At 46.4% G+C, this 27762-nt stretch overlaps 1 protein-coding gene across 1 annotated transcript in view; it reads left to right on the top strand.

Annotated features, from left to right (window-relative positions):
* Nucleotides 1–27762, top strand: part of DNTT (DNA nucleotidylexotransferase) — a 1050501-nt gene that overhangs the window by 29155 nt on the left and 993584 nt on the right. The window contains exon 2 of the mRNA XM_063962018.1: nucleotides 10911–11085. Within this exon, the coding sequence (XP_063818088.1) occupies nucleotides 10911–11085 (175 nt within the window). The remainder of the gene's footprint in view (nucleotides 1–10910; nucleotides 11086–27762) is intronic.

The following is a 27762-nucleotide window of genomic DNA, read 5'->3' as shown; positions in this document are numbered from 1 at the left end:
AAAAAATATATATATCACTACTGCAGCCGGACAGGTATATATATTATATAATGACGGACCTGCTGGACACTGTCTGTCAGCAGAATGAGTTTTTTATAGAATAAAAAAAAAAACACCACACAAGTGAAGTCACACGACGAGTGTTTAACTTTTTCAGGCAATCACAATATAGTATACTACTAACTATACTGGTGGTCAGTGTGGTCAGGTCACTGGTCAGTCACACTGGCAGTGGCACTCCTGCAGCAAAAGTGTGCACTGTTTAATTTTAATATAATATGTACTCCTGGCTCCTGCTATAACCTATAACTGGCACTGCAGTGCTCCCCAGTCTCCCCCACAATTATAAGCTGTGTGAGCTGAGCACAGTCAGATATATAATATATACATAGATGATGCAGCACACTGGGCTGAGCAGTGCACACAGATATGGTATGTGACTGTCTTGTACTCCTGGCTCCTGCTATAACCTATAACTGGCACTGCAGTGCTCCCCAGTCTCCCCCACAATTATAAGCTGTGTGAGCTGAGCACAGTCAGATATATAATATATACATAGATGATGCAGGCATGCAGCACACTGGGCTGAGCAGTGCACACAGATATGGTATGTGACTGAGTCACTGTGTGTACCGTTTTTTTCAGGCAGAGAACGGATATATTAAATAAAACAACTGCACTGCTGGTGGTCACTGTGGTCAGTCACTAAACTCTGCACTCTCTTCTACAGTATCAGCCTCAGGTCAATCTCTCTCTCCTAATCTAAATGGAGAGGACGCCAGCCACGTCCTCTCCCTATCAATCTCAATGCACGTGTGAAAATGGCGGCGACGCGCGGCTCCTTATATAGAATCCGAGTCTCGCGAGAATCCGACAGCGTCATGATGACGTTCGGGCGCGCTCGGGTTAACCGAGCAAGGCGGGAAGATCCGAGTCGCTCGGACCCGTGAAAAAAAACATGAAGTTCGTGCGGGTTCGGATTCAGAGAAACCGAACCCGCTCATCTCTAATATATATATATATATCCATTGTACAGAGGCAGAACTCTGGGAGGCACGGAGTCATCTGCCGCCAGGCTCCTGCTCTGAAGGGGGCTCTTCTCCCCCCATTCTGTGACACCATTGAAGTAAGTTAATCGATGGCTGCCGCTATCTTTTCACTATATGAAGTTACTTCTCTGACAATTACACATAGCTTCATATACCGTAGTTAAAATTCTCATACTTCCTGTACTGGAGCAAATAGCTCCATCAGTAAAGTGTCTGCTGTCAGTGGGTTCTGATCCTGGGTATAACTGCTAAGAAATGTGTGATTTAAAATAAAAGACAATGAAATGTATATAAACAGTATATAAAAAAAAATTCAGAACACTCTCCACACACACACACACACACACACACACACACGCACACACACACACACACACACACACACACACACTTATCTAAATATAAGTGGGGGGGGGGGGCAACTGGTATGAACTTGCCTCCGGGCAACTGTGACAAACTTACGCCACTGCCATTGTAGAAGAGCCGCACTCACATGTCGTTAATAATCACAGTTGCTGGGGTGCAAAATCCAGGAACAGGTCCTATCAGAACAAAGTTCCACGATACATGTGCACAAATAAGGATGCACTCACCAGACTTCTCCAGGGTGAAATTTATAGATTTTAATCCAGACAGCACATACTCACAAACAGAAGGTCAACGTTTCGGCTCACAGCAGAGCTTTTGTCAAGACCAGATTACCAGGTTGCCATCTCCCTAGCACTGCTCTGAATAGTGAAACCATATATACCCTTGGTGCAGCCACACCCCCCAATCATCCAATTAGCAGCATGAACAAACAGGCCATCATTAAGCTAATATCAGCCAGCTGTCACAGGATAAGGCCAAATACATATACACAGCACAAACCAGACACACACATAAATTGATTTTAAAACAACTCATTGTGGCCACACAAGGAGTCTAACATCGTGTGTGGAATGCACGCCGGTACAGTGACACGCACGGCACTTCCTGTGAGCCGCGCATCACTTCCCGTCCGGCGTTGCCAAGTAACGGCGCCGTGAGTAAAGCAGACCACATTAGCTTATGTAAACCACATCGGAGTGAACAACCAAAGTATCCACTACAGATCCTCATATAGGCCAGATACATAATCAGGATAAATCAATCGATTACCTAGCAACCTGTGGTATTTGAGCTGCCACAGGGATTTCTATACCGCATCACTTCCGGTCGCTTGTAGTCAGGCAACAAATACCCAGTTGCTAACACAAATTACGTTAACCTCAGATTGAAAAAACATTGTGCATAAATGTACACGGCTGTTGAACTCCCCCAATATATAGCAAACATACGTAAGGGTCAGCAAGAACCAACCCTATCCCCTTACTACCAAAGTAAACAGGAATGTCACAATCGATAGTATGATTAACAGGTGTGCTGCACCAATAGCACACAGGCACCCATCAGAATAGTCATAGGGGCATTGCAAGTATATACATTTAAAAATGACTAAACATAGTGCTAAACATAGAACCCCAAAACCTATAAAAAACCACAAGGAAAAATCGCATCACGAGATGCACATAAACCTAGTGGAGTACATATAAACTCAATAAAAAAAAACAAAAAACAAAAGGATCAGAGGATATGACTGATAGATCACTCAAAGAGCTGAACACCCCTGCACTGTCACAAAAAATAATGAAACATAAAAATATCATGAAAAATTAGCAAAAATCATACTGGCATCAGCCTCAGACTATGCCAAATCACAAAAAACATGTGCAATGGGTTCTGTTCATTGAGTCCTTTCGGTGACATTGTCCCCAAGAAATGGATCCAATATGCCTCGCGTTTTAGTAACAACTTGTTCCTGTCCCCTCCCCTGGCAAGAGGAGGCACCCAGTCAATTATCATGGACCGCATGGTGGAAAGTTGGTGCTTGAATTGCAAGAAATGTGCTGCCACCGGTTTGTCAGTCTTACCGGTCGAGTAAGCCAAATGAATCGAGGACCGATGCTGGTTCATCCTTTCACGAAAGGTACGTATCGTCTTACCAACATACATCTTGCCACAGGGACACGTCAGGTAGTATACAACATGGTCCGTAGTACAGACCAGATGATGTCTCAGCTTGATTTTGGTCCCATACAGTGGATGATTGAAAAACTGTCCAGTAACCATGGACCGGCATGTGGTGCACTGCAAACATTTGTAGCACCCTGGTCTTTTACCAAGCCATTGTCCACCTCTTGAGCTAACGGCACTCATGGTTGGTCTGAGAAGAATATCCTTCAAATTCTGGCCACGTTGTATACTGAATAAGGGAGGCTTTGGACCAATGGACTTAAACCTGGGGTCAGAGCAAACAATTGGCCAATTGTCTGTGACAGTTTTCTGTATAGACTTAAGGTTGGTGCTGCAACTGGTCTTAAAGATCAGACGGTTAGACTCTCTTGGTTGTTTAGATGAATTACCACCTTTGTCGTGGATCGCACGTGCCTTAGCAAGGCATTTCAGCACATTACTTCTTTTGTATCCACGACTCACAAACCGGTCAACACAATCCTGTAACTGTATCTCTGCTCGACCTGCATCAGAGTTGTTCCTAAGGGTTCTAAGTAACTGCGAAACAGGTAAGTTCGATTTGAGCTTGTCTGGATGATGACTTGTATCCCACAATAGCATGTTTCGGTCAGTTGGCTTTCGATATAAGGTGTATTCTAAAGCAGGTGGTCGACTCAAAACCGTCACATCCAAAAAATCAATTGTAGAATTATTAATGTTTGCAGTAAATCTAATCGGGGTGTTCAGATCATTGAGTGCATCCACCATGGCATAAAATGACTCAGTGGTGCCACTCCATATCATAAAGAGATTGTCAATATATCTTCTATAGTAAACCATCTGTTCCCAATACCTAGGAAGAATATATTCATTCTCATATTTAGCCATGTACAGGTTAGCAAACCCTGGGGCCAAATTCGACCCCATCGCTGTCCCAGTGCGCTGGATAAAATACTCCCCGTGATATTGGAAGTGGTTATGTGACAATACTAGTCTAATAAGATCCAATATGAATTCAATGGGAGGTCCTTCATAATGGCCTGCTAGAAGTGCTTCACGTACTGCCATTAATCCTTCATCATGGGGAATGACGGTATGCAACGAGTTAACATCAAGAGTTGCTAGTTGGTACCCAGCTGAAATACAGTCCAATGAATTTAGACCCTCCAGAAAGTCACCCGTGTCCCGTAAATAGCTCTTCATACTCTAAACACAAGGTTGTAAAAAATAGTCTACAAACACCGCCAACGGTTGGAAAAGTGAGCAACGTGCGGAGGTGATGGGACGTCCAGGAGGTTTGCTCAAGGACTTGTGGACTTTCGGGAGGGTATAAATTACTGGACACACCGGAAATTCAACAGTCAAAAAATCATAAACATCCTCAGTAATCCAGACATGCTGGAAAGCAGTACATAATATGGAGTCAAGTTCGATTTGAGCTTGTCTGGATGATGACTTCTGGCCCACAATAGCATGTTTCGGTCAGTTGGCTTTCGGTATAAGGTGTATTCTAAAGCAGGTGGTCGACGCAAAACCGTCACATCCAAAAAATCAATTGTACAACATGTACATGGCTAAATATGAGAATGAATATATTCTTCCTAGGTATGGGGAACAGATGGTTTACTATAGAAGATATATTGACGATCTCTTTATGATATGGAGTGGCACCACTGAGTCATTTTATGCCATGGTGGATGCACTCAATGATCTGAACACCCCGATTAGATTTACTGCAAACATTAATAATTCTACAATTGATTTTTTGGATGTGACGGTTTTGAGTCGACCACCTGCTTTAGAATACACCTTATAGCAAAAGCCAACTGACCGAAACATGCTATTGTGGGCCACAAGTCATCATCCAGACAAGCTCAAATCGAACTTACATGTTTCGCAGTTACTTAGAGTCCTTAGGAACAACTCTGATGCAGGTCGAGCAGAGATACAGTTACAGGATTGTGTTGACCGGTTTGTGAGTCGTGGATACAAAAGAAGTAATGTGCTGAAATGCCTTGCTAAGGTACGTGCAATCCACGCCAAAGGTGGTAATTCATCTAAACAACCAAGAGAGTCTAACCGTCTGATCTTTAAGACCAGTTGCAGCACAAACCTAAAGTCTATACAGAAAACTGTCACGGACAATTGGCCAATTGTTTGCTCTTACCCCAGGTTTAAGTCCATTGGTCCAAAGCCTCCCTTATTCAGTACACAGCGTGGCCAGAATTTGAAGGATATTCTTCTCAGACCAACCATGAGTGCCGTTAGCTCAAGCGGTTGACAATGGCTTGGTAAAAGACCAGGGTGCTACAAATGCTTGCAGTGCACCACATGCCGGTCCATGGTTACTGGACAGTTTTTCAATCATCCACTGTATGGGACCAAAATCAAGCTGAGACATCATCTGGTCTGTACTACGGACCATGTTGTATACTACCTGACGTGTCCCTGTGGCAAGATGTATGTTGGTAAGACGATACGTACCTTTTTCGTGAAAGGATGAACCAGGATCGGTCCTCGATTCATTTGGCTTACTCGACCGGTAAGACTGACAAACCGGTGGCAGCACATTTCTTGCAATTCAAGCACCAACTTTCCACCATGCGGTCCATGATAATTGACTGGGTGCCTCCTCTTGCCAGGGGAGGGGACAGGAACAAGTTGTTACTAAAACGCGAGGCATATTGGATCCATTTCTTGGGGACAATGTCACCGAAAGGACTCAATGAACAGAACCCATTGCACATGTTTTTGTGATTTGGCATCGTCTGAGGCTGATGCCAGTCTGATTTTTGCTAATTTTTTATATTTTTATGTTTCATTATTTTTTGTGACAGTGCAGGGGTGTTCAGCTTTTTGAGTGATCTATCAGTCATGTCCTCTGATCCTTTTGTGTTTTTTGTTTTTTTGATTGAGTTTATATGTACTCCACTAGGTTTATGTGCATCTCGTGATGCGATTTTTCCTTGTGGTTTTTTATAGGTTTTGGGGATCTATGTTTAGCACTATGTTTAGTCATTTTTAAATGTATATACTTGCAATGCCCTGATGACTATTCTGATGGGTGCCTGTGTGCTATAGGTGCAGCCCGCCTGTTAATCATACTATCGATTGTGACATTCCTATTTACTTTGGTAGTAAGGGGATAGGGTTGGTTCTTGCTGACCCTTACGTATGTTTGCTATATATTGGGGGAGTTCAACAGCCGTGTACATTTATGCACAATGTTTTTTCAATCTGAGGTTAACGTAATTTGTGTTAGCAACTGGGTATTTGATGCCTGGCTACAAGCGACCGGAAGTGATGCGGTATAGAAATCCCTGTGGCAGCTCAAATACCACAGGTTGCTAGGTAATCGATTGATTTATCCTGATTATGTATCTGGCCTATATGAGGATCTGTAGTGGATACTTTGGTTGTTCACTCCGATGTGGTTTACATAAGCTAATGTGGTCTGCTTTACTCACGGCGCCGTTACTTGGCAACGCCGGACGGGAAGTGATGCGCGGCTCACAGGAAGTGCCGTGCGTGTCACTGTACCGGCATGCATTCCACACACGATGTTAGACTCCTTGTGTGGCCACAATGAGTTGTTTTAAAATCAATTTATGTGTGTGTCTGGTTTGTGCTGTGTATATGTATTTGGCCTTATCCTGTGACAGCTGGCTGATATTAGCTTAATGATGGCCTGTTTGTTCATGCTGCTAATTGGATGATTGGGGGGTGTGGCTGCACCAAGGGTATATATGGTTTCACTATTCAGAGCAGTGCTAGGGAGATGGCAACCTGGTAATCTGGTCTTGACAAAGGCTCTGCTGTGAGCCGAAACGTTGACCTTCTGTTTGTGAGTATGTGCTGTCTGGATTAAAATCTATCAATTTCACCCTGGAGAAGTCTGGTGAGTGCATCCTTATTTGTGCACAGACATATATATATATATATATATATATATATATATGTATATATACATGTATATATACACACACACACACACACACACACACACGGGGGGGTTCCAAGAAGAAAGAATTTTATGAACTAGTACCTCATGAATATGCTTGGCCTCATGAATTGTACTAGTCAGGCTTCATGAATATTAGTCAGACTGTTCCTCAATGATGTCAGTGATTCCTAGGAAAGTAATATTCTACAAAATTGCTGAGCCCCCAAATAAAGGGTTTCTCTTCTTGGAAGAGGCGTAACAAGGGTGGGGCAAGCAGGGCATGTGCCCAGGGCACTGTGTCAGGCCCAGCAGAGTGGGCTCCGCCAGGCACGGGAATGTACTACACAGAGGAGTGTCTACACGGGTGCATGCAGGACCAGCGCTAAGCGTTCAGCTAGGTGAGCAATGCAGGGAGTGATGCGCAGAGCTAGAGAGGGTCATCCCTGCTCCACTGTTGTCCACTCTGGGGGTCATTCCGACCTGATAGTAGCTGTGCTAAATTTAGCACAGCTATGATCACTGACACAGACATGCGGGGGGACGCCCAGCACAGGGCTAGTCCACCCCGCATGTCTGGCCCGGCCCCACCGCACAAGTACAAAAGCATCACACAGCAGCGATGTTTTTGTACTTGTAGAGTAACTCCCAGCCAGCGCAGCTCCTGCGGTTGGCCAGGAGTTACTTGTCGCTGCCAGGGTCGCAGCGGCTACATGTGACATCACGCAGCCGCTGTGCCCGTCCCCCTGCACTATCCAGCCACGCCTGCGTTGGCCACGCTGCGCTCAAAAAAGGATTGCCAAACGCCGCTGTGCCGCCCCCTCCCGCCTCTGACTGTCAATCAGGCAGAGGCGATCACTAGGCAACGACGGCCGTCAGCCATCGTCCGTCTGGCATGCGCTGACGCATGTGCAGTTTTGACCCGATCGCACAGCTGCGAAAAACTGCAGCATGCGATTGGGTCAGAATGACCTCCTCTGTTGCTAGGTGCACGCGTCGTCACTCCTATATGCACAACGGCCCCCCTCCCCCTGCTGCTCATAGGTGCACAGCGCCCCCCCCCCGCGCTTCTGTATGCACAACTTCTCCCACTCCCCCTGCTGCTCATAGGTGCACAGCGTGTCTCCCCCCTGCTTCTGTATGCACAATGTCCCCCCTCCCCCTGCTGCTCATAGGTGCACAGCGTCCAATCCCCCCCCCCCCTGCTTCTGTATGCACAATACCCCCCTCCCCCTGCTCATAGGAGCACAACACTCTTGCGATTGTGGGTGACCAAGGGCAACCACAAGATTTTTAAAGGTGGGTTCCCAGCCACTGTCACCCCTCCCCCGTGTTCTGTCACTGTGTTAAGGGCCCCATACACTTATGCATGGCATCTCCCTTCAGTGACCTCCTGTCGGAGTTCCTGTGCTCACAGGGGGGAAAAAAACCATGGTGCCACTGTGGCGATTGATCAGCTGGCAAGTTTTTTCTTTTTGGATACTCAGAACCCACCCACCCCCCGTGTGTGCCCCTGATTTCCCCCACTCACAGGTGCACACTAATCACTATTATATTGCCCCTTACTGTACTATGTTCCCCAGCGTCACCCACTGCTGCCACCTCTCCACAGCATCACCTACTGCTGTCACCCACTGCCACTCCCCAGCATCTCTCAATGCCTCTCCCCAGCGTCACCCACTGCCTCTCCCCAGCGTCACCCACTGCCTCTCCCCAGCGTCACCCACTGCCTCTCCCCAGCATCTCCCACTGCCTCTCCCCAACATCTCCCACTGCCTCTCCCCAGAGTCACCCACTGCCTCTTGCCAGCGTCACCCACTGCCTCTCCCCCAGAGTCACCCTCTGCCTCTCCACAGCGTCACCCACTGCCTCTCACTAGCATCACCCTCTGCCTCTCCCTAGTGTCACATATGGCTGTTACCTACTGCCTCTCCTAAGCGTTACCTACTGCCTGTTACCTACTGCCTCTCCCCAGTGTATAAATGTATAGTTTGCAGGGAGGCGCAGAACACCTAGAACCATCCCTGGGTGCGTGGGTATGGGTAAACATCGCTGAGCCAATAAGAGAAGGGATTTTATAAGAAGGCGGGAGGTAGCATCCTCCTGGCCAATAGGAGCAGGATAGGGCAGGGATTCGGGATGCAGACGGAGATAGCGTCATTGGGTGGGCGGGTTGACGGGAAGCCATCATAGGTTTCAAAATCCCAAACATAATATGCATGGCTGGCGCAAGAGCGGCGCTGATGGATGGCATGACAAGTGCGCCAAACTGGGGGCCGCAGTGAGAAGGACTCAGAGACTGAGGAGTAGGACAACCCGAGGGCTCTCATCTCAACTGCTCTGTCTGCTTCCCTAGGATTTTATATTGCAATGTCCATCTACTCTAAGGAGCCTGGCCCTGCAGGGCAGCTGTAAGTAAACTCTGCTGTGCACAGATGAGAATAATTGTTTTGACTGTCTCTGTCTGTCTCCAGTCTCATCTACGTTAAGGACCTTAAGGTGGATGGTGGGCCTGTACTTTTACCGTGTGGCATAATTGGGCGCTACTACTTGTGGCATAATGTGTATAATAGGCACTACTACTCTGTGGCATAATGTGCACATGGGCATAACGTGTGTATGGGGTAATACTCACATGTGGCATGATGTGTATAATGGGTACTACTGCTGTGTGGAAAATGGATACTACTATGGTGTGGCATGTGTATAATGGGTACTACTACGGAGTGGCATAAGGGACACTACTACTGCTTTGGCATAATGTGTATAATTGGTATTACTACTGTGTGGCATATTGTGTATAATGTGCACTACTACTCTGTGGCGCACCCTGTACATGACGTACTACTACTGTGTGGTGTAACGTGTGTATGGGGTACTACTACCATGTGGCATGATGTGTATAATGGGTACTACTGTGTGGCATAATGGATACTACTATGGTATGGTATGTATATAATGGGTACTACTACGGTGGGGCATGTGTAATGGGCATTACTACTGTTTGGCATAATGTGTATAATGGGCACTACTACTCTGTGGTGTAACGTCTACATAGGGTACTACTACTGTGTGGTGTAATGGGGTACTACTACCGTGTAGCATGTTTATAATTTCTAAAAAGCAACCCTGGGGCCGCTTCTTGCTTAAATAAGAAAAAAGAAAATTCCCCATGCCTTGCTTAAGAAATAAAAAAGAGCCCCAGGGCTTTCTTATTTATTTAAAAAGCGTGAAGCCATCCCCCCTCCCTGGTCAGCCATGCCCCTTTTTGGGAACACACACTCAAGGAAGCCCTGCCCAGCCCCAATCTAGTGGGAACACTAGATTATGTATCTATATAAGATTTCTATCATGCTTTTATAGAAATTTTTTTTTTATGTGTGTGTGGGGAGGGGGCGCCGCTTTTCATCTTGCCCTGGGTGCCAAAAACCCAAGTTATGCCTCTGCTTCTTGGACCATATGCATTATGGACCCTATTCAGTAAGGATTGCAGATTCTGCTTTTTAGCAGAATCTGCAATCCTATTTTCGCATGCTGGGGGCCGCCAATCGCAGGGCAAGGCCGCGCAGCATGCTACCAGCCGCCCACCAACTACAACTACGCTCTAATTGTGATCACACCACAATTAGTGCATGGTCGCAGAAACTAGGGAAGCTCCAGCAACAGTCAACTTACGCCCCTCTTCTGCCCCGTGAACGCCTCTGCCTGTCAATCAGAGGCCTTCGCAGTGAGTGTGACCCAATTGCATTAACTGCATGCACACACGCAGGACGGGAACTGCGCGAGCGCACGTACCTCATCGCTGAAATTGCGGTTGCACCGGATTTGACCTGAATAAGGCCCTATATTGTGAAAAAGTTCTGATTAACATGACTGCTTTGTTTCAGAGATTCTGTCACTCACATTGTGGCTGAGAACAATTCTGGGGATGAAGTGCTGGAGTGGATACAGTCTAAAAAGCTGTCAGAGTCAATTACATGTCACATTCTGGATATATCTTGGTTTACAGAATGCATGGGAGCTGGATATCCCATAAAAATAGAAAGCAGGCACCAACTTAAGGTAAATCCTCTGAAAGATATCGCTGTGAACTGTAATGTTTCTTTGAATTAATGTTTACTCTGTGCCTTTGTGATTATTCAGAACAAACAACATCATTGTCATAGTGAAACAAGCGTAATAACCAGCAGAAATGCTGTGTGATAATTATGTGCAGGGTCTGGTGAGAAATGATATATATAGTCACATCTTATTTCACTCTCAGGCAAATTCATCATCCTTTAAAAGTCACACTTTCTACACTCCGCACGAGATGTAGAAATTGTGACATTCATGGTTTATTTTCGGAGTTTGAGTGAGAATTTTTTAACAAATATTTTTGTCCTCCGGTAGGTTGCCGGTATCATAAACTAGGGGTGAGTATATTGTTCGTGAACTGACCCAGAGTTGTTATTTCTCTTACTGTACAAGCTTCTCAATCTTCGATCCCCACAGAGTGATGAGAGGGGCTGCTCACATACACGTTTAACCCAAGCTATTACAATAACTCTTAATGAATTGACATTGTGACTCCAATAAATTATTTATTAAACTGGAACAACTTTGACGGCATTTTCTTACTGGCATTTACCGACGAAACCTGAACAAGGATGGTTATTGTTATCACATACTATGACAGTTAAACATACAATACAATTAAAAAAAACGCTCACTAACTTACTATCGGTACTGCGGAAAAAGAAGCTTTCCCTACAGTAGTCCTCTTACAGTCTGAGTACTCTAATTACCTCGTTGGTGCACATGTGATGTTAACGTTGTGGTACCAATAAAGTAGAATGAATTCCTAACTAGAGAATTACTGTACTCCTTTAATTATAGGCTCAGTCACTAGTCTCCAAAAACCTCAAACAGTAGCCTTTTAAAGTTATTCTATGTCTCAGGCTCGGTTATTGTATTCCGTGGTAACAGTAACAGCAGTTCTGCAACTAGAACAATGTAGCAACTTTGTAATCCTGCTCTATTTATGCCTGGTCTTGAATAAAGCAAAAAAGGAACCATACAATAACTTATTTCCTAGCTGGCGGCGGTGTACTTTGGACAGTTCCTGCCTGTTAGCGATGATTAGTAAATTTCGGTCTGACTGTCTTAACGACTATATCTGAACAGAGTGTACACACCCGTTGACTGGGTTTCAGACGCTGCAGGTTCCAAATATCCTCTCTGTACGCTGTGTCTAATTATCTAGGTGGCCACAGGGCATGGTGTGTTAGGTGGACTTTAGTACATTGCTCCTTTACTCTCTGCCTGGTAGCTGAAGCGTGCTGACTAGTTATAGCGACTATAGTTTCTAACAGAATATAGGATCAATGTTTCCACGAAGACACAGTCAACAATATGCAAGAATCAGTGGTAAGCTGTATATAGAGTGATGCTATATCCCTAACTCTGGTGGGGACGCTTTGCAGATAGGTGGATAACCTTTCATTAATTACTGCCGAAAGGATCCAATATTGGGTACCTGACGGTGTGCTCCAGCCACACCTCCCGCTATCACTCCTACCTGAGGACACCTCCTGGGGCCAGCTTACTTCAAGAGGTGCCAACCACTCCTACTGTTGAATGCTCTGGTTAGGCCCACAACCCGACGTCACTCACCGCTGAAAGCCGCTACCTCCGGGGTGTCAGGCAGCGCCACCTCCACACCGCTCACAAAGGCTTCAGACACTCAGAGCCACCTCTTCCGCTCCGCCCAGTGACAGTCCCTGGTGCTGGAGCCTGCTGCCACTCACCGCCACTGTTTTCACACCAGTCGCGCTTCACCGGGAACAAGAGTCCTCTCTCAGTCTGACTCTCCGGTTCAGGACCCCACAGCATCAGGTGTGTCGCACTTCTTTTCGCAGGGTTTCTGAGCCGCAGTGCCTTTCCTCTCCCCTCCATCTCCGGCAACTGCCAAACGCTCTCTTCAACACTCTACTCATAGGCTCCTCCAGGATGCCCAGATCAGTCCCGCCAGTCAGGTTTTTTGCGAGCTGGCCCACACCACTGTAGTCTCGTGCCATCACCCCACTTATGGGTTGGCAGGGTAACAGTCCTTAAGCTGGCATACAGGCGACTAGTTCCAACTCCTCTCTGTGAGGGGGACAACAACCACCACCTCTCTCTATAGGAGCAATTTAACAGAATACTCTAATATCCCTCGGTGAGGGCATTTGTGTATATGTATCAACTTTTCTTAATTAGGCCAAAATTATGAATTATTTAATATGGACGTAGGAGACTTAGCAGGGTACTACATTCTTCCCTACTTTAAATATGCGTGTCCTCACACATTATTTTACCTTTCCCATAACGCATTTCACATCCGATTAATCAGTTAACTGAGGGGACCTAGTCCGAACTCAGATACATAACATGTGGTGCAACTTCAGTTACACGTTCAATACCACTTTAACATTAGTAACTAAGGGGTACAGCATTTTTCCTTTTCATTTCACACCCAGCAGGTTAGACAAGGTCAATAGATGAGCATTCTGTACTCCTTTACTCCCGATACCTCAAAGATAAGATACCTCTGTTAGTGTGTTCTGACGTCCTGACTTGTAGGGCAGGTATATCACATTCGGTTTTGTCATCTGTACTGTAAGGGACTTTGTCACCTTCTATTGGTCTTTCTACATCTGAATCCGGGAATACACGTTTCACTGGTTTATGTGACACTGATTACCCATAAAGAGCAAGAGTTCAACGGGATCATGTAAGGGTATGGATTCGGAGGTTTCCGGCTCATCTGCTTCAGACACGTCTTGTCTATTCCCAGAGATTTTTGCAGTACAAAGTTTGATTTCATCACAGGCCACGATACTGACTGTTCCCTCCGGATCGCAGCGAGTCTCATAAGTATATCGCTCACTGTCCGGCACTCTGACTACCACATAAGGGCGGATTTCCCACATAGGATCCAATTTACTACAGCGATGATTCCGTCTCCTCCAGATCAGATCTCCCACGTTTAGAGGCACAGACCGGATATGTGCGTTATAATTCCTCTCCTGACGCTGGTGTACCATCTCCACTCTTTTCTCCACAATGGCATGGGCTGCTTCGATCATCCGTTGGTGTTCATGAACCCAGTCCGTTTTAGGATTGTCAGTATAAGCCACTGGGTGTGTCAGCTCCAGGTCTTGGGGCAATTTACCCGGATGGTTGAACATGAGGTAGTAAGGGGTAAATCCTGTGGAGCAGTGTCCTGTATTATTATATTGGTAGGTGAGCTTGGGTAATAGAGTCGGCCACTTGGCCGGCCCCTCCCTTGATAGACTTCTTAACACTCCAATAATAGTCTGATTAGCCCGCTCACATAGTCTGTTCCCCTGCAGGTGGTAGACAGTGGTTCTCAATTTCCAACAGCCATAGTAATAGCAAAGGTCATGGAAAAGTTGTGACTCGAAGGCAGGGCCTTGGTCAGTCAGAATGCAATCTAGGTATCCATAGGGTCTGGCAAAGTGTTTTAGAAAAAGCTCAGCGGTGGTCTTCGCGGTAAGGCCTTTAGCTGGTACCACCACCAGGAATTTACTATAATGGTCAGTCATAGTCAAGGCATATTGATACCCGCTGTTGCTGGGTTCAAGTTTCACGTGGTCCAGAGCGACAATCTGCAAGGGATATTGACTTTTAATCAGATGTAATACATCTTTCTGATTACTATCGGGATGTCGCTTGAGGCTGCACGACAAACAGTCTCGGCACCACCCCTCGATGTCTTCTCTCATGCCGATCCAGTAGTATCTCTTTGTTAATACTGCCTCCATCTTCTGCATGCCGAAATGCTCAGACCTGCCAGGATAGGCTTCTAACAGGAGACTGGCCTGATCTCTTGGGACAACAACTTGAGTAACCATCTGATGGGTGCCCGGGTCTATGCTAATTAGTTCTAGAAGACATAGTTTCAGCTGGAGCCGATCATGGTGTCTCAACCATTTTACCAGCTCTGGATCGGCTTCGGCTCGTTGAACTTTGTTCATTCGACGTTTCTGTTGTAGTAGAGCCATGAGTTCCCTCAACATGGGGCTTTGCTGTTGGATTCTTGACCAGTCAATGGGGGTGGGGTTGCATGAGAAATCCGCAACCTGCGGATCCATGGATCAGAAGTGGCAGTTCTCCCTATTCCTTGGAATTTAAACACTTGAGTCTCGATGTCTTTATCAACATCTTTCCCCTCTTCCGCAACATCTGCAGTTGGTAAACAGGACAGGGCATCGGCATTGCCGTTTGATTTTCCACTTCTGTAAGAGACCGTATAACTGAAGTTGGCAAGGTGGGATACCCATCTCTGTTCTAGGGCTCCCAGTCGAGCAGTAGACAGATGAGCTAAAGGATTGTTATCCGTCATGATAATTAATGGGGTGGCGGCCAAGTAGTCCTTACATTTTTCTGTGATGGCCCAGACAAGAGCTAACAATTCCAGCTTAAAGGTGCTGTAGTTTTCGCTGTTCTGCTTAGTCCTGCAAAGGCCATAAAGCATAGGCGGTAACTCGTTCACGTCCGTTCTGCCTCTGGGACAAGGCAGCTCCCAATCCACGGTGACTGGCATCGGTGTACACTTCGAAAGGTTTGTCATAGTCTGGATAAGCAAATAACAGAGCTTCTGTCAACGCGACTTTCAGTTGATCAAAGGCTCTTTGGTGTTCTTCTCCCCAATCAACTGAAGACGAGCCCCTTTTTTCAACACCGGATCTGCCCCTTAGGAGTTCATGCAACGGAGCGGTCACTTTGGCAAACTGCTCAATGAAGCTCCTGTAATAACCAACGAATCCCAGGAAACTTTGGACGTCTTGAACTGTTCGGGGTATCGGCCAACCCTGCACGAGGTTGTTTTTTTCCGGGTTAGGCATCACTCCTTCAGCACTGACAACATGACCAAGGTACCGGACTTTTGGTTTAAGCAAATGGCATTTGGCGGTTTGAGTTTCAGTCCAGCCTTGGTCAGTAGCTTGAAGATTTCCTCCAAGTGCCGTAAGTGATCCTAATAACTTTTCGAAAAGATGATGACAACGTCAAGATATAACACGGTCTCAAAATTATGATGTCCAAGACAATGTTCCATGACCCGTTGGAATGTGGCTGATGCATTGCAGAGTCCAAAGGGCATCCTTTCAAATAAGCCCATTGGGGTCGTGAAAGCTGTTTTTTCCTTATCTTCAGGGGCCATTTGAATCTGCCAGTACCCACTGGTAAGATCTAGCATTGAGAAATATGTGGCTGTCTTTAAGACCGTTAAGGATTCCTCGATTCGTGGCAGTGGGTAAGCATCCTTATGAGTTACAGCATTTAACTTGCGATAGTCCACGCAGAAACGGAGGCTACCATCTTTTTTCTTCACGATCACAACTGGAACCGCCAATTGACTGTGGCTCTCCCAAATGACTCCAGCCTCCTTCATCTCGGTAATCATGTTTCGCACAGGCTGGTACATAGCCGGTGGTAAAGGACAATGCCTTTCTTTAATCGGAGGGGTGGTTCCCGTAGGGATACGATGAAACACTTTCTCCGCCTTGCCGAAATCAGAAGGGTGTTGACTAAAAACCGCAGCATTTCATTGTACCACGTGAAGTACCCCCTCTCTCTGGGCGTCTGATGTGTCCTAATCGCGATCTGTACCTCGGCCCACCATGGAGTTCCGGTATCTTCCAATGGTTCCTCCGCTGCTGCCTCACTTTGAGCCATGATCACACTCTGTCCCACGATGTCCTGAAAGTCAACTTGGCTTACCCTTGCTACCAGATAGTGCTTGTAAAGTCGTATAGGGTAGTTATGTGGGTTGAGCACACACACAGGTACCCTTCCATGTTCCACGATCACCAACGTTCTTGCCACAGCGAAAGGCTGTTGTCCATCATGGTCGCAGGATTCTACCAAGGCCTCATAATCTCGACCCAGGGGACCTATCCTGGTCTTACACCACACCACCTGCTCGGACTTGGGTTTTAAGACTGGCTGTTGATCTGTAACCTGGGCCTTTCCGATCTCTCCCTGAACGTTGGCAAATCTCTTCTGCTTTTCAAGCAGTCGTACTGTCTGCTGTAAGGCTCTCCGCTCTCTAGGAGCCACAGTCCTCACTTTTTACTTCGCAGAGCTTCCACCAACTCATCAGAGCAGTTTTTCAGGATGTTCATGCTCAAGATAACCGGAGGTAAATGTGCACTAGGTGCAGTAGTGACCCGGCACCCTTGTCTGTACAACTTGGCCTTCCCTATCTTCATATCCGGTTCCCAATACCCTCGATATGTGATTGGTTGCCCGTTGCTGGCCAGTAGATGTAGCCAGGTAGTTGGTGGAGTTACTATAGTGGTTTCATCCCAATGGCGGAGAAAATCCGTGAGACGGATGGTAGACACTTGAGAACCTGTATCTAGGAGAGTTGCCACTTTGATCCCATTGATTTGGATCTCCAGATGCGGGCACTCACTCCTGCGATGATGGACCTGTTAATGGGCCTTCTCCCGAGGGTTGGTCCCTTGCCTCGGGGTCTCCCTGTTTAAATTTGCATTAGGGCAGTTTCGCTCAACATGTCCGATCTGCTGACAACTCCTGCAGATCAGTCTCCCCTGGGGGTCAAATTGATCAGTGGTCTGCCGGCCCGACTCTCTGGGTATGTCCCAACAAGGTCGATCCGGCCACTGCGCCCTTAGCGCCATTCTCTTTGTCTGTTATCACCTTGTTCTCTACTTAACACATCTATTCGCTGATTCATCTGAGCCAAATTAAGCATACTTACAGGGTCTGTTCCCACTGGGGCTTGGGCCTGCTGTGAAACGGCCCCCTTCTGTATCGGGGTTTCAAACCTGGGACACGATTTATATTCATGGGGACTCTCCTCTTCGAGTTTTTCAGATGATGATTCGTTCTCAGTGTCGTTGCTTTGGTTTAACACAAGGATTTGGAGGATTGCCTCCTTAAACTCAGAAAATGAGCAATTCGGCTGTTGACACTTCCACATTCGTAATTGGGATCGAACTGCCTCACCTTGGGTTCCTTCTATAAATTAGTTAATTAGGGTCTCGTTGGCCTATGCAATCTCGCGGGCATCGAGGATTTGAACTGCCTTCATTGCCTCCTGCAGACCCAGGGCAAAATCCTGCAGCGATTCATTGGGTTGCTGTTTCCTTGCATAAAGGTGACTTTTTACATTCGCCACAGTTTTGGAATCAAATCTACTCCCGAGTTTTTGGAAAATATCCTCCGCCGTCTCTTTTTCCTTATCCTCCCAGGCCTTCACCTCACGTAATGTGGAGCCTTTTAGTTGCCCCATCAAAATCTCCACTTGTTGTTTCTCACTAAGTGGGTATAACCGAAACATAGAATAAAGTTTGTCCTTGAACTCCTTAAGAGTGCTTGAGCCAGAGTTTGTAGATAACCACGGGGCCCCAAAATAGTACAGCATGGTTATAGGTGATGCCGTCGTGGTAGTCAAATTTTCCCTTCTGGGGGACGTTGGCAGAAGCCTCCGGCCTGACATCGATGCGGGAGTCTGTGGAGCCGACATTTTACAGATATCCTGTTCGTGGACGCCAAAAATGTAACAGATATTTCTGCCCTCCGATAGGTTGCCGGTATCATAAAGTAAGGGTGAGTATATTGTTCGTGAACTGACCCCGAGTTGTTATTACTCTTACTGTACAGGCTTCTCAATCTTCGATCCCCACAGAGTGACGAGAGGGGCTGCTCACATACATGTTTAATCCAAGCTATTACAATAACTCTTTATGAATTGACATTGTGCCTCCAATAAATTATTTATTAAACTGGAACAACTTTGACGGCGTTTTCTTACTGGCATTTACTGATGAAACCTGAACAAGGAAGGTTATTGTTATCACATACTATGACAGTTAAACATACAATACAATAAAAAAAAAACGTTCACTAACTTACTACATCTATCGGTACTGCGGAAAAAGACGCTTTTCCTACAGTAGTCCTCTTACAGTTTGAGTACTCTAATTACCTCGTTGGTGCACATGTGATGTTAACGTTGTGTTACCAATAAAGTAGAATGAATTCCTAACTAGAGAATTACTGTACTCCTTTGATTATAGGCTCAGTCACTAGCAGTGATGCAAGTAGAAATATTTTCTTAGTGGTACTGAGTGGTCATGTGTTGAAAAATGGGCGTGACCATGTGTTGTGAGGGGGCGTGGCCACATGCTGCTAGTGGGAGTGGCTACATGACACTAGCAGTGTGGCCACACGACAGCCCCTTTTTTGGGGGAATCTGGAGGCAAGGATAAAAAATATAGTAATGCCTCTGGTATAATAGAAATATATAGTGATACTTCTATTATATATAATAGAAATATATAGTAATGATCCCAATTTAATAACAATATATAGTAGTGCCTCCATTATAACAGGAAAATATAGCCACTGTCGCACTCCCAGTAACCCTGACAAAGTGGGAGGAGCCGTCATGCTGCCAAGCACCAAGGTCTTGTTGCTATGTGACACATTATAATTGTGGTAATGGCAAAGTGTGTCAGGTGGTACTGCGTACTCGCTGCCAAATTCTTAAGGGTACTCCATACCCGAGCGTACCCGCATACTTGCACCACTGGTCACTAGTCTCCAGATACCTCAAACAGTAGCCTTTTAATGTTATTCTATGTCTCAGGCTCGGTTATTGTATTCCGTGGTAACAGTAACAGCAGTTCTGCAACTAGAACAATGTAGCAACTTTGTAATCCTGCTCTATTTATGCCTGGTCTTGAATAAAGCAAAAAAGGAACCATACAATAGGCCAGATGTACTAAGCCTGAAAAGTGATAAATATCACAGTGATAAAGTACCAGCCAATCGGCTCCTAACTGTAATTTTTCAAACACACCCTGTAACATGGCAGTCAGGAGCCGATTGGCTGGTGCTTTATCACAGTGATATTTATCACTTTTCAGGCTTAGTACATCTCCCCCAATAACTTATTTCCTAGCTGGCGGCGGTGTACTTTGGACAGTTCCTGACTGGTAGCGATGATTAGTAAATTTCTGTCTGTCTTAACGACTATGGCGGTCATTCCGAGTTGATCGCTAGCTGCCGTTGTTCGCAGCGCATCGATCAGGCAAAAAAATCGGCACATCTGCGCATGTGTATGGAACGCGGTACGCACGTGCGTCGTTCTTTCACAAAAGCCGACGTAGTTTCACACAAGGTCTAGCGACGCTTTTCAGTCGCACTGCTGATCGTTGTGTGATTGACAGGAAGTTGGTGTTTCTGGGTGGTATCTGGCCGTTTTCAGGGAGTGTGCTGAAAAACGCAGGCTTGCCATATAAAAACGCAGGAGTGGCTGGAGAAACGGGGGAGTGGCTGGTCGAACGCAGGGCGTGTTTGTGACGTCAAAACAGGAACTAAACAGTCTGCAGTGATCGCTAGGTAGGAGTAAGTTTCGAGCCACTCTGAAACTGCACAATTTTTTTTGTAGCAGCGCTGCGATCCTTTTGTTCGCACTTCTGCTAAGCTAAGATACACTCCCAGGGGGTGGCGGCTTAGCGTTTGCACTGCTGCTAAAAACAGCTAGCGAGCGATCAACTCGGAATGAGGGCCTATATCTGAACAGAGTGTACACACCCGTTGACTGGGTTTCAGACGCTGTAGGTACCAAATATCATCTCTGAACGCTGTGGCTAATTGTCTACTTGGGCACAGGGCGTGGTGTGTTAGGTGGACTTTAGTACATTGCTCCTTTATCCTTTGCCTGGTAGCTAAAGCGTGCTGACTAGTTATAGCGACTATAGTTTCTAACAGAATATAGGATCAATGTTTCCACAAAGACACAGTCAATAATATGCAAGCATCAGTGGTAAGCTGTATATACATGTAGGGGGAGCTGCTGCTGCAGCCAACCCCCGGGAGGAAAAGTGGATACCGTCAGCACGGGGGGCGAGGAGGGCGGTACGGGGAGCCACTGTTGCGGCCACCCCCGGGAGGACAAGTGGAGGACAAGTGGATGCTGGCAGCGGGGGTGAGATGCTGCAGCTTCAGAATGGGAAGGTTATCACTTTTCCGAAAAACTGACTTCTCAAAATGTCCAGTTTTTCGGAAGTGATAATTTTTTCATGGGGCCAAGTGAATTATGAAAACATTGTGTGAGAATTTAATGAGAGTTGAAAACTAATAATTCTCATTGCACAATTTTTTCCTGGTGAATATGCCCCTTTATCTTTACAGTAAATATGTATTCAGACAATGGAGGGAAGCTATTGTCATAGGGGGTAATTCAGATCTGATAGCTGCTGTGCATTTTCGCACAGTGTGAGATCAGATCCAAACTGCGCATGAGCATGCACCGCACTGCGCCAGCGCATTGGACGGCTGCAAAGGGGATCGCCGGTCAGCGACAGAATTGTGCAAAGGATCCATTCGCATTGGCGTTCGCAAGCAGATTGACAGGAAGAAGGCGTTTGTGGGTTGCAACTGACCATCTTTCAGGGAGTGTCCGGGAAAACGCAGGCTGGACCAAGTGTTTGAAGGGAGGGTGTCTGACGTCAAATCCGATCCTGAACAGGCTGATGTGATTGCAGTGGCTGAGTAAGTCCTGGGCTGCTCAGAGACTGCACAAAATCAGTTTGTACAGCTCTGCTACACATGCGTTCGCACACTTGCATAGCTAAAATCCACTCCCCCTATAGGCGGCGACTATCTGATCGCAGGACAGCAAAAATCGCTGCCTAGCGATTAGGTCTGAATTACCCCCATAGTCAGCAATATGTCTTGTGATGTCTCGGTGTACATTTAAAATCTCTTCCACCTATTTAGCATATTGAGGCTTACCACACCATCCCTTTAAACCAGGAGGGATCATGGATTACACAAGTTCTGTGGCTGATTAAAAGCAGCTGAAATACAGGCTTGAAGTCAGCCAGCCACAGATCCTGTGTAATGTATTAGTGTCTCAGCTTAAAGGGATAGTATCGTCAGTGGCAAACACAGGATTTCTAGAGGGGGGTTTCCAAATGCAATCCACAATTTCCCACCCTCTGGAACATGGAATACAATATTAATATTTAACACTATAGCTGGTCTATAGTATAGGCTTTATCAAACATATTTAATATAAATAAGATACTGTAAGTGGTCAGCAAAAGGTTAAACATACCATAATAAATAAATAAATAAATAAATAAATAAATAAATAAATACACAAACATGATAGAACCAGTACTGCACTTTATAAGAACACATTCTCCCACCTCATGGTAAAGCTCCTGTCTCTTTTTCCTGGTAGCTACTTTCTGGTCCAGTGCACTGATTGAGGCCTCAGAAGCAGAAGCTTCTACCCCTGGGCATGTTCACAAGCTTAAACTGCATAATGGCCCTCATTCCGAGTTGTTCGCTCGCTAGCTGCTTTTAGCAGCATTGCACGCGCTAAGCCGCCGCCCTCTGGGAGTGTATCTTAGCTTAGCAGAATTGCAAACGAAAGATTAGCAGAATTACAAATAGAAATTTCTTTGCAGTTTCTGAGTAGCTCCAGACTTACTCCTACATTGCGATCAGTTCAGTCAGTTTCGTTCCTGGTTTGACGTCACAAACACACCCAGCGTTCGCCCAGACACTCCCCCGTTTCTCCAGACACTCCCGCGTTTTTCCCAGAAACGCCAGCGTTTTTTCGCACACTCCCAGAAAACGTCCAGTTTCCGCCCAGAAACACCCACTTCCTGTCAATCACAGTCCGATCACCAGAACGATGAAAAATCCTCGTAATGCCGTGAGTAAAATACCTAACTTTTGTGTAAAATAACTAAGCGCATGCGCTCTGCGAACCTTGCGCATACGCAGTAAGCGACTAAATCGCAATATAGTTAAAAAATTGGCAACGAGTGAACAATTCAGAATGACCCCCATTGTGGCGGCAGCGCTAGTAATTGTATTTTATGGCATTGCAATTGTCATAATTTGAGCTACTGGCCAAGAGGAGGGGGGTTTCCAGGCAACCGGAAACCCCCCCTGCGTTTGCCTATGATCATAAGCCTAGCATAATTGTTGGTTGGTGTGGCTCGCATGTGTTTGGAGACAATTGCACAGGCTGAGACAGCGTTGTGCAAATATTTCTCTGCACATAAGATGGGCAACATCTCCACTTCTATAAACCCGCAAATTAGTAAATATACCCCTAGGAATCTGAATTTTCCAGCATAGATCCATCAATCCAGGTATGTTTTTAGTTTGGGTCCAGGGAGACCCACACTGCTTACCCAGCACCCATACACTATAGTCACCCTCCGTAACACTGCAGGAATCACTGGGACAATGGCACTGGAGCTGAAGATATGCACATGCATAGTAGAAAATCACTGGGTAAATGGCATACAGTGGGCTGAACCATGGGCCTAATTCAGACCTGATCGCTGTTGTGCGATTTCACATGAGGGGTGATTACTGATCGACTGCGCATGCATATGGACCGCAATGCGCACGCGTGATGTCAAACTGCGAAAGAATGGAGTGAAAATTTAGATCGCTAGGCATACGCAAGTTGATTGACAGGGGGCCTAATTCAGACCTGATCGCTTGCTAGCGTTTTTTTCAGCGCTGCGATCAGGTCAGAACCGCGCATGCATATGCACCGCAATGCGCAGGCACGTTGCACAGGTACAAAGCGGATCGTGGCTGTACGATGGGTTTTACGAAGAATACATTCGCACAGCCGATCGCAAGGAGATTGACAGGAAGAAGGCGTTTGTAGGTGGCAACTGACCGTTTTCAGGGTGTGGTTGGAAAAACACAGGCGTTCCCAAGCGTTTGCAGGGAGGATTCCTGACGTCAATTCTGGCCCCGGACAGGCTGAAGTGATCGCAGTGGCTGAATAAGTCCTGGGCAACTCAGAGACTGCACATAGGGGGTCATTCCGAGTTGATCGTAGCTGTGCTAAATTTAGCACAGCTACGATCATCCACACTGACATGCGGGGGGACGCCCAGCACAGGGCTAGCCCGCCCCCCATTTCAGTCCCTGCCCCGTCGCTGAAGTACAAAAGCATCTCACAGCGGCAATGCTTTTGTACTTCAGGAGTAGCTGTCCGGGAGCTACTCGTCGCTGCCCAGCTCGCAGTGGCTGCATGTGACGTCACGCAGCCGCTTCGGCCCGCCCCCCCCACAAGGTCCTGGCCGGACCGCGCCGACAAAACAGTGGCCAAACACCGCCGTGCTGCCCCCTCCCAGTGACCACCTCTGCCTGTGAATCAAGCAGAGGCGATCGCTAGGCAACGACAGCCGTCGGCTATCAACCATGTGCCGGCGCACTGCGGCGCTGGCGCATGTGCAGTTCTGACTTGATCGCTGCGATAAACTGCAGCGAGCGATCAGGTCAGAATGACCTCCAAAGATTTTTTGGACTGCTCGGCTGCACATGCGTTCGCACACTTGCAAAGCAAAAATACACTATCCTATGGGCGGCGACTATCTGTTCGCAGCAGTGCAAAAAAAACCTAGCGAGCGATCAGGTCTGAATTAGGCACAGGAAGCGGGCGTTTGTGGGCGTTTTCTGGGAGTGTCAGGAAAAACGCAGGCGTGCCCAAGCGTTTTCAAGGAAGGTGTGTGACGTCAGCTGCGGCCCTGATCAGCCTGTTTGTATAGCACTGTAGTAGTAAATCCTGGGCTATGCACAGACTGGAAAAATCATTTGACGGTGAGTGAGTTGCAATGCAAACGCATATGCGGATGTCCGCTGTCTGGCAAAGTTTTTGCACGGCGTATGCATGCATTCACACACTTGCGTGTAGCAGGTTTTAACTCTCTATGGGTGATGGCTATCTGATCGCTGAGGAGTGATCAGGTCTGAATTAGGCCCCATGATTCATGGGATTGCAGTCCATTCTCTAAGAACTAGTCAATTAAAGACATGTCCAAGTGAATTTAAAAATGCATTCACAAAATGGCTGTCTACAGGTATATATAGTGTATAGGCAGCACTATTGGCAGAACCTACGTTGATAGGTGTTAGTGGTCTTTAATGAAGGTTAGTCCACATAATAAACAGGGGATTGGTTTATTAACCAGGTAATACAGCAGGATGTGAGGCAGCACAGAGTTAATGCAGGAACATGCAGTATAAGACAGATCCAGCTAGGAGCAGGTTAATGCAGGTGGTGTGCGGTGGGATGGGCCATGCACCTGCAGATACATGCAATGGTGGTAGCGGAACACTGGGTGGTACGCTGTCTTGTCACAGTGGCTTCTGGTGTACTTAGTGATGTCTATGTGTCCTCTTTGGCGACACTCAGGGGCATGCCCTTACTATCCGGTGGATGGTAGGGAAAGACGCATGGTAATGGTGCACAGTCATAGAAGGCATAATGGGTCTTAGGTCACACATGCACCTCCGTTACTATGGGGACGCGGGACCTGCGTGGTGACAGTGAAGAGCACTCTCCTCAACAGGCATGCACACTTCAAATTAAACTAGTCTTTATCTTCTTTTTAATTCTGCTATTTTTTTTCCCAATAGACAGGCCCACATTTTATTGTGTACTTCATTGTCACTTGCACCTGCTCGTCTCTGAAAGCGCTTTATTAAATAAGCCTTATGACGCACTTTTTCAGTGAACTGTTTGCAACTGCAGCTTCATTTAAAGCCAACAGTGGAAACAACACAGCAGATGGAGCTATAGCTCTCAGGCTTAGTACAAATCAACGCCAGAGAACGTGTCTCATCTCTCAACAACAAGAAACTGCTCTCCACGCTCATGTAAGACCTGCTGTGGAAAAAGTAGGTTACAGACATTAATGCAAGTGAGGAATAAACCGAAAGTGTAACCAAATGGGAATAGATGATGTGGTAAAGCAGTGACAAGGGAAGTAGAAGACATTTCGTTGGGAGGGAATGGGAAACCCCCCTCCCTCCATCATTGCTTATTAGCCAGATTTCTTTGTATTATTTCAAACATCTCTGTTCTTTTTAAAGTTTGTCTTGTTAAACTTTAAATACACAGAGGAGTGTTGACTGACGAGACTTTGTAGTGCATCACATGTAATGCAAATTAACACTGAATCTTGATTTCCCTGCAACAGACGGTCTTATTAATATGGTAATAAGGTCAGTAATCCCATGCAGGGTTGGCATACGCCCAGCAAAGTATTTTAACTTTAACACAAGTTCTTGTCCTTTTTTAGTTTGTTTGAACTTTCAATACAGGGTATGAATATAAGATATGCCTATAGCTAGACGTTGTGTCCGGAGTTGCTCAGGAATTTTCTTCCCCTAGTGAACATGATAGTTGTGGTCACGGTATCCGGACAAAATGACGACACCACTTAGGTCGACACACCTTAGGTCGACACCTGAAATAGGTTTACATGGACAAAAGGTCGACATGAACAAGGCTGATATTGAAAAAGGTCGACATGAGTTTTTCACTTTTTTCATTTTTTTTAAACTTTTTCATACTTTACGATCCACGTGGACTACAATTGGGAATGGTAACCTGTGCCAAGCGCAGCGAGGCACCTTGCCTGAAGCACAGGGAGCGAAGCGAGCCATGCAAGGGGACGCGGTGCACTAATTGGGGTTTCCGGTCACTTGATGGAGAAAACAACACCAAGAAAACATAAAAAACTCATGTCAACCTTTTTCCATGTCGACCTTGTTCATGCCGACCTTTCGTCCATGTCGACCTATTTAAGGTGTCGACCTCAGGTGTGTCGACCAATTGGTGTCAACCTAAGTGGTGTCAACCTAATTGCTGTCGACCTTGAGTCCCAGACCCGTGGCCACAGCCAAAGTTCAGTCCAGGCAGCAGACAGCAGACAGCATAATCCAGGTCATAGACAGACTTTCAGTACAGGCGGCAAACAGAATAGTTGGGATCAGAAGAAGTCAGTTACCAGGCCAACAAGATACTATACAGCCAGTGCTGGATTACCATATAGGCAGAGTAGGCACCGGTGTATGGGCCCCATGCCTTTTAGGGGCCCCGCGACAACGGATCAAAATAACATTGATTTGATCTTGAAAGAAAATTACAATTAAGGTTTCTTAAACTGTATCCAGATCGTAGACTGTTGGTTAGTAAAATTAAAAACGTATTAGGAGATCATTTGCAAGGGGTCTCCCGAGATTACGACTGCCTAGGAGCCTCCACAAGGTATAATCCTGTGTACAGCTCAAATAGGAGCACAGAAAACATGGCTAGGGAACCCTATAACCAGCAAGTCAACTACTGTACAGAAGACAGCTGCCACCAACAAGCTTCAGGCAAAAGCCATTCCCCAGATGACATCATAGCATGTGACTCCTATTACTGGAGGATGAGACAGCAGATATGCCAGCAAAACAGCACCAGTATAAAAGCACCAAAATATTTGATCAGAAAACCAGGTACATGCTGTTCTTAACACATGGTTTACAAACCATTCAATAGGTGGCTTCGGGGAGATGTATCAAATCTCAGAGAGCAGGGGTGTATGTAGGGGGTCCGACCGTCCGTGTGCCCCATGAAAGGTAAGGGACTGGCGCTCCCCCTAATATTCAACCTTCTCTATGTTTTTTCCCTTTAACACACATTGCAGACTATAGGTGGGAACTTCACAGTACAGTCTGCAGGTGGGTACAACACTATACAACACTGTACTCTATACAGTACAATCTGCAGGTGCGCACTATCAGTCAGTGAGTATGGGCACCTGGCTACAGCAGCTGGCAAATGAGCCCAGGTTGGCACCCAGTAACCGCCCTCACTCCTCCCCTGACCAGCCG

The sequence above is a fragment of the Pseudophryne corroboree genome, chromosome 3, assembly GCF_028390025.1.
Source record: "Pseudophryne corroboree isolate aPseCor3 chromosome 3, aPseCor3.hap2, whole genome shotgun sequence".
Taxonomy (NCBI): Eukaryota; Metazoa; Chordata; class Amphibia; order Anura; family Myobatrachidae; genus Pseudophryne; species Pseudophryne corroboree.
The sequence above is the reverse complement of the archived record's forward strand: the minus strand, read 5'-3'. Positions and strand labels throughout refer to the sequence as shown.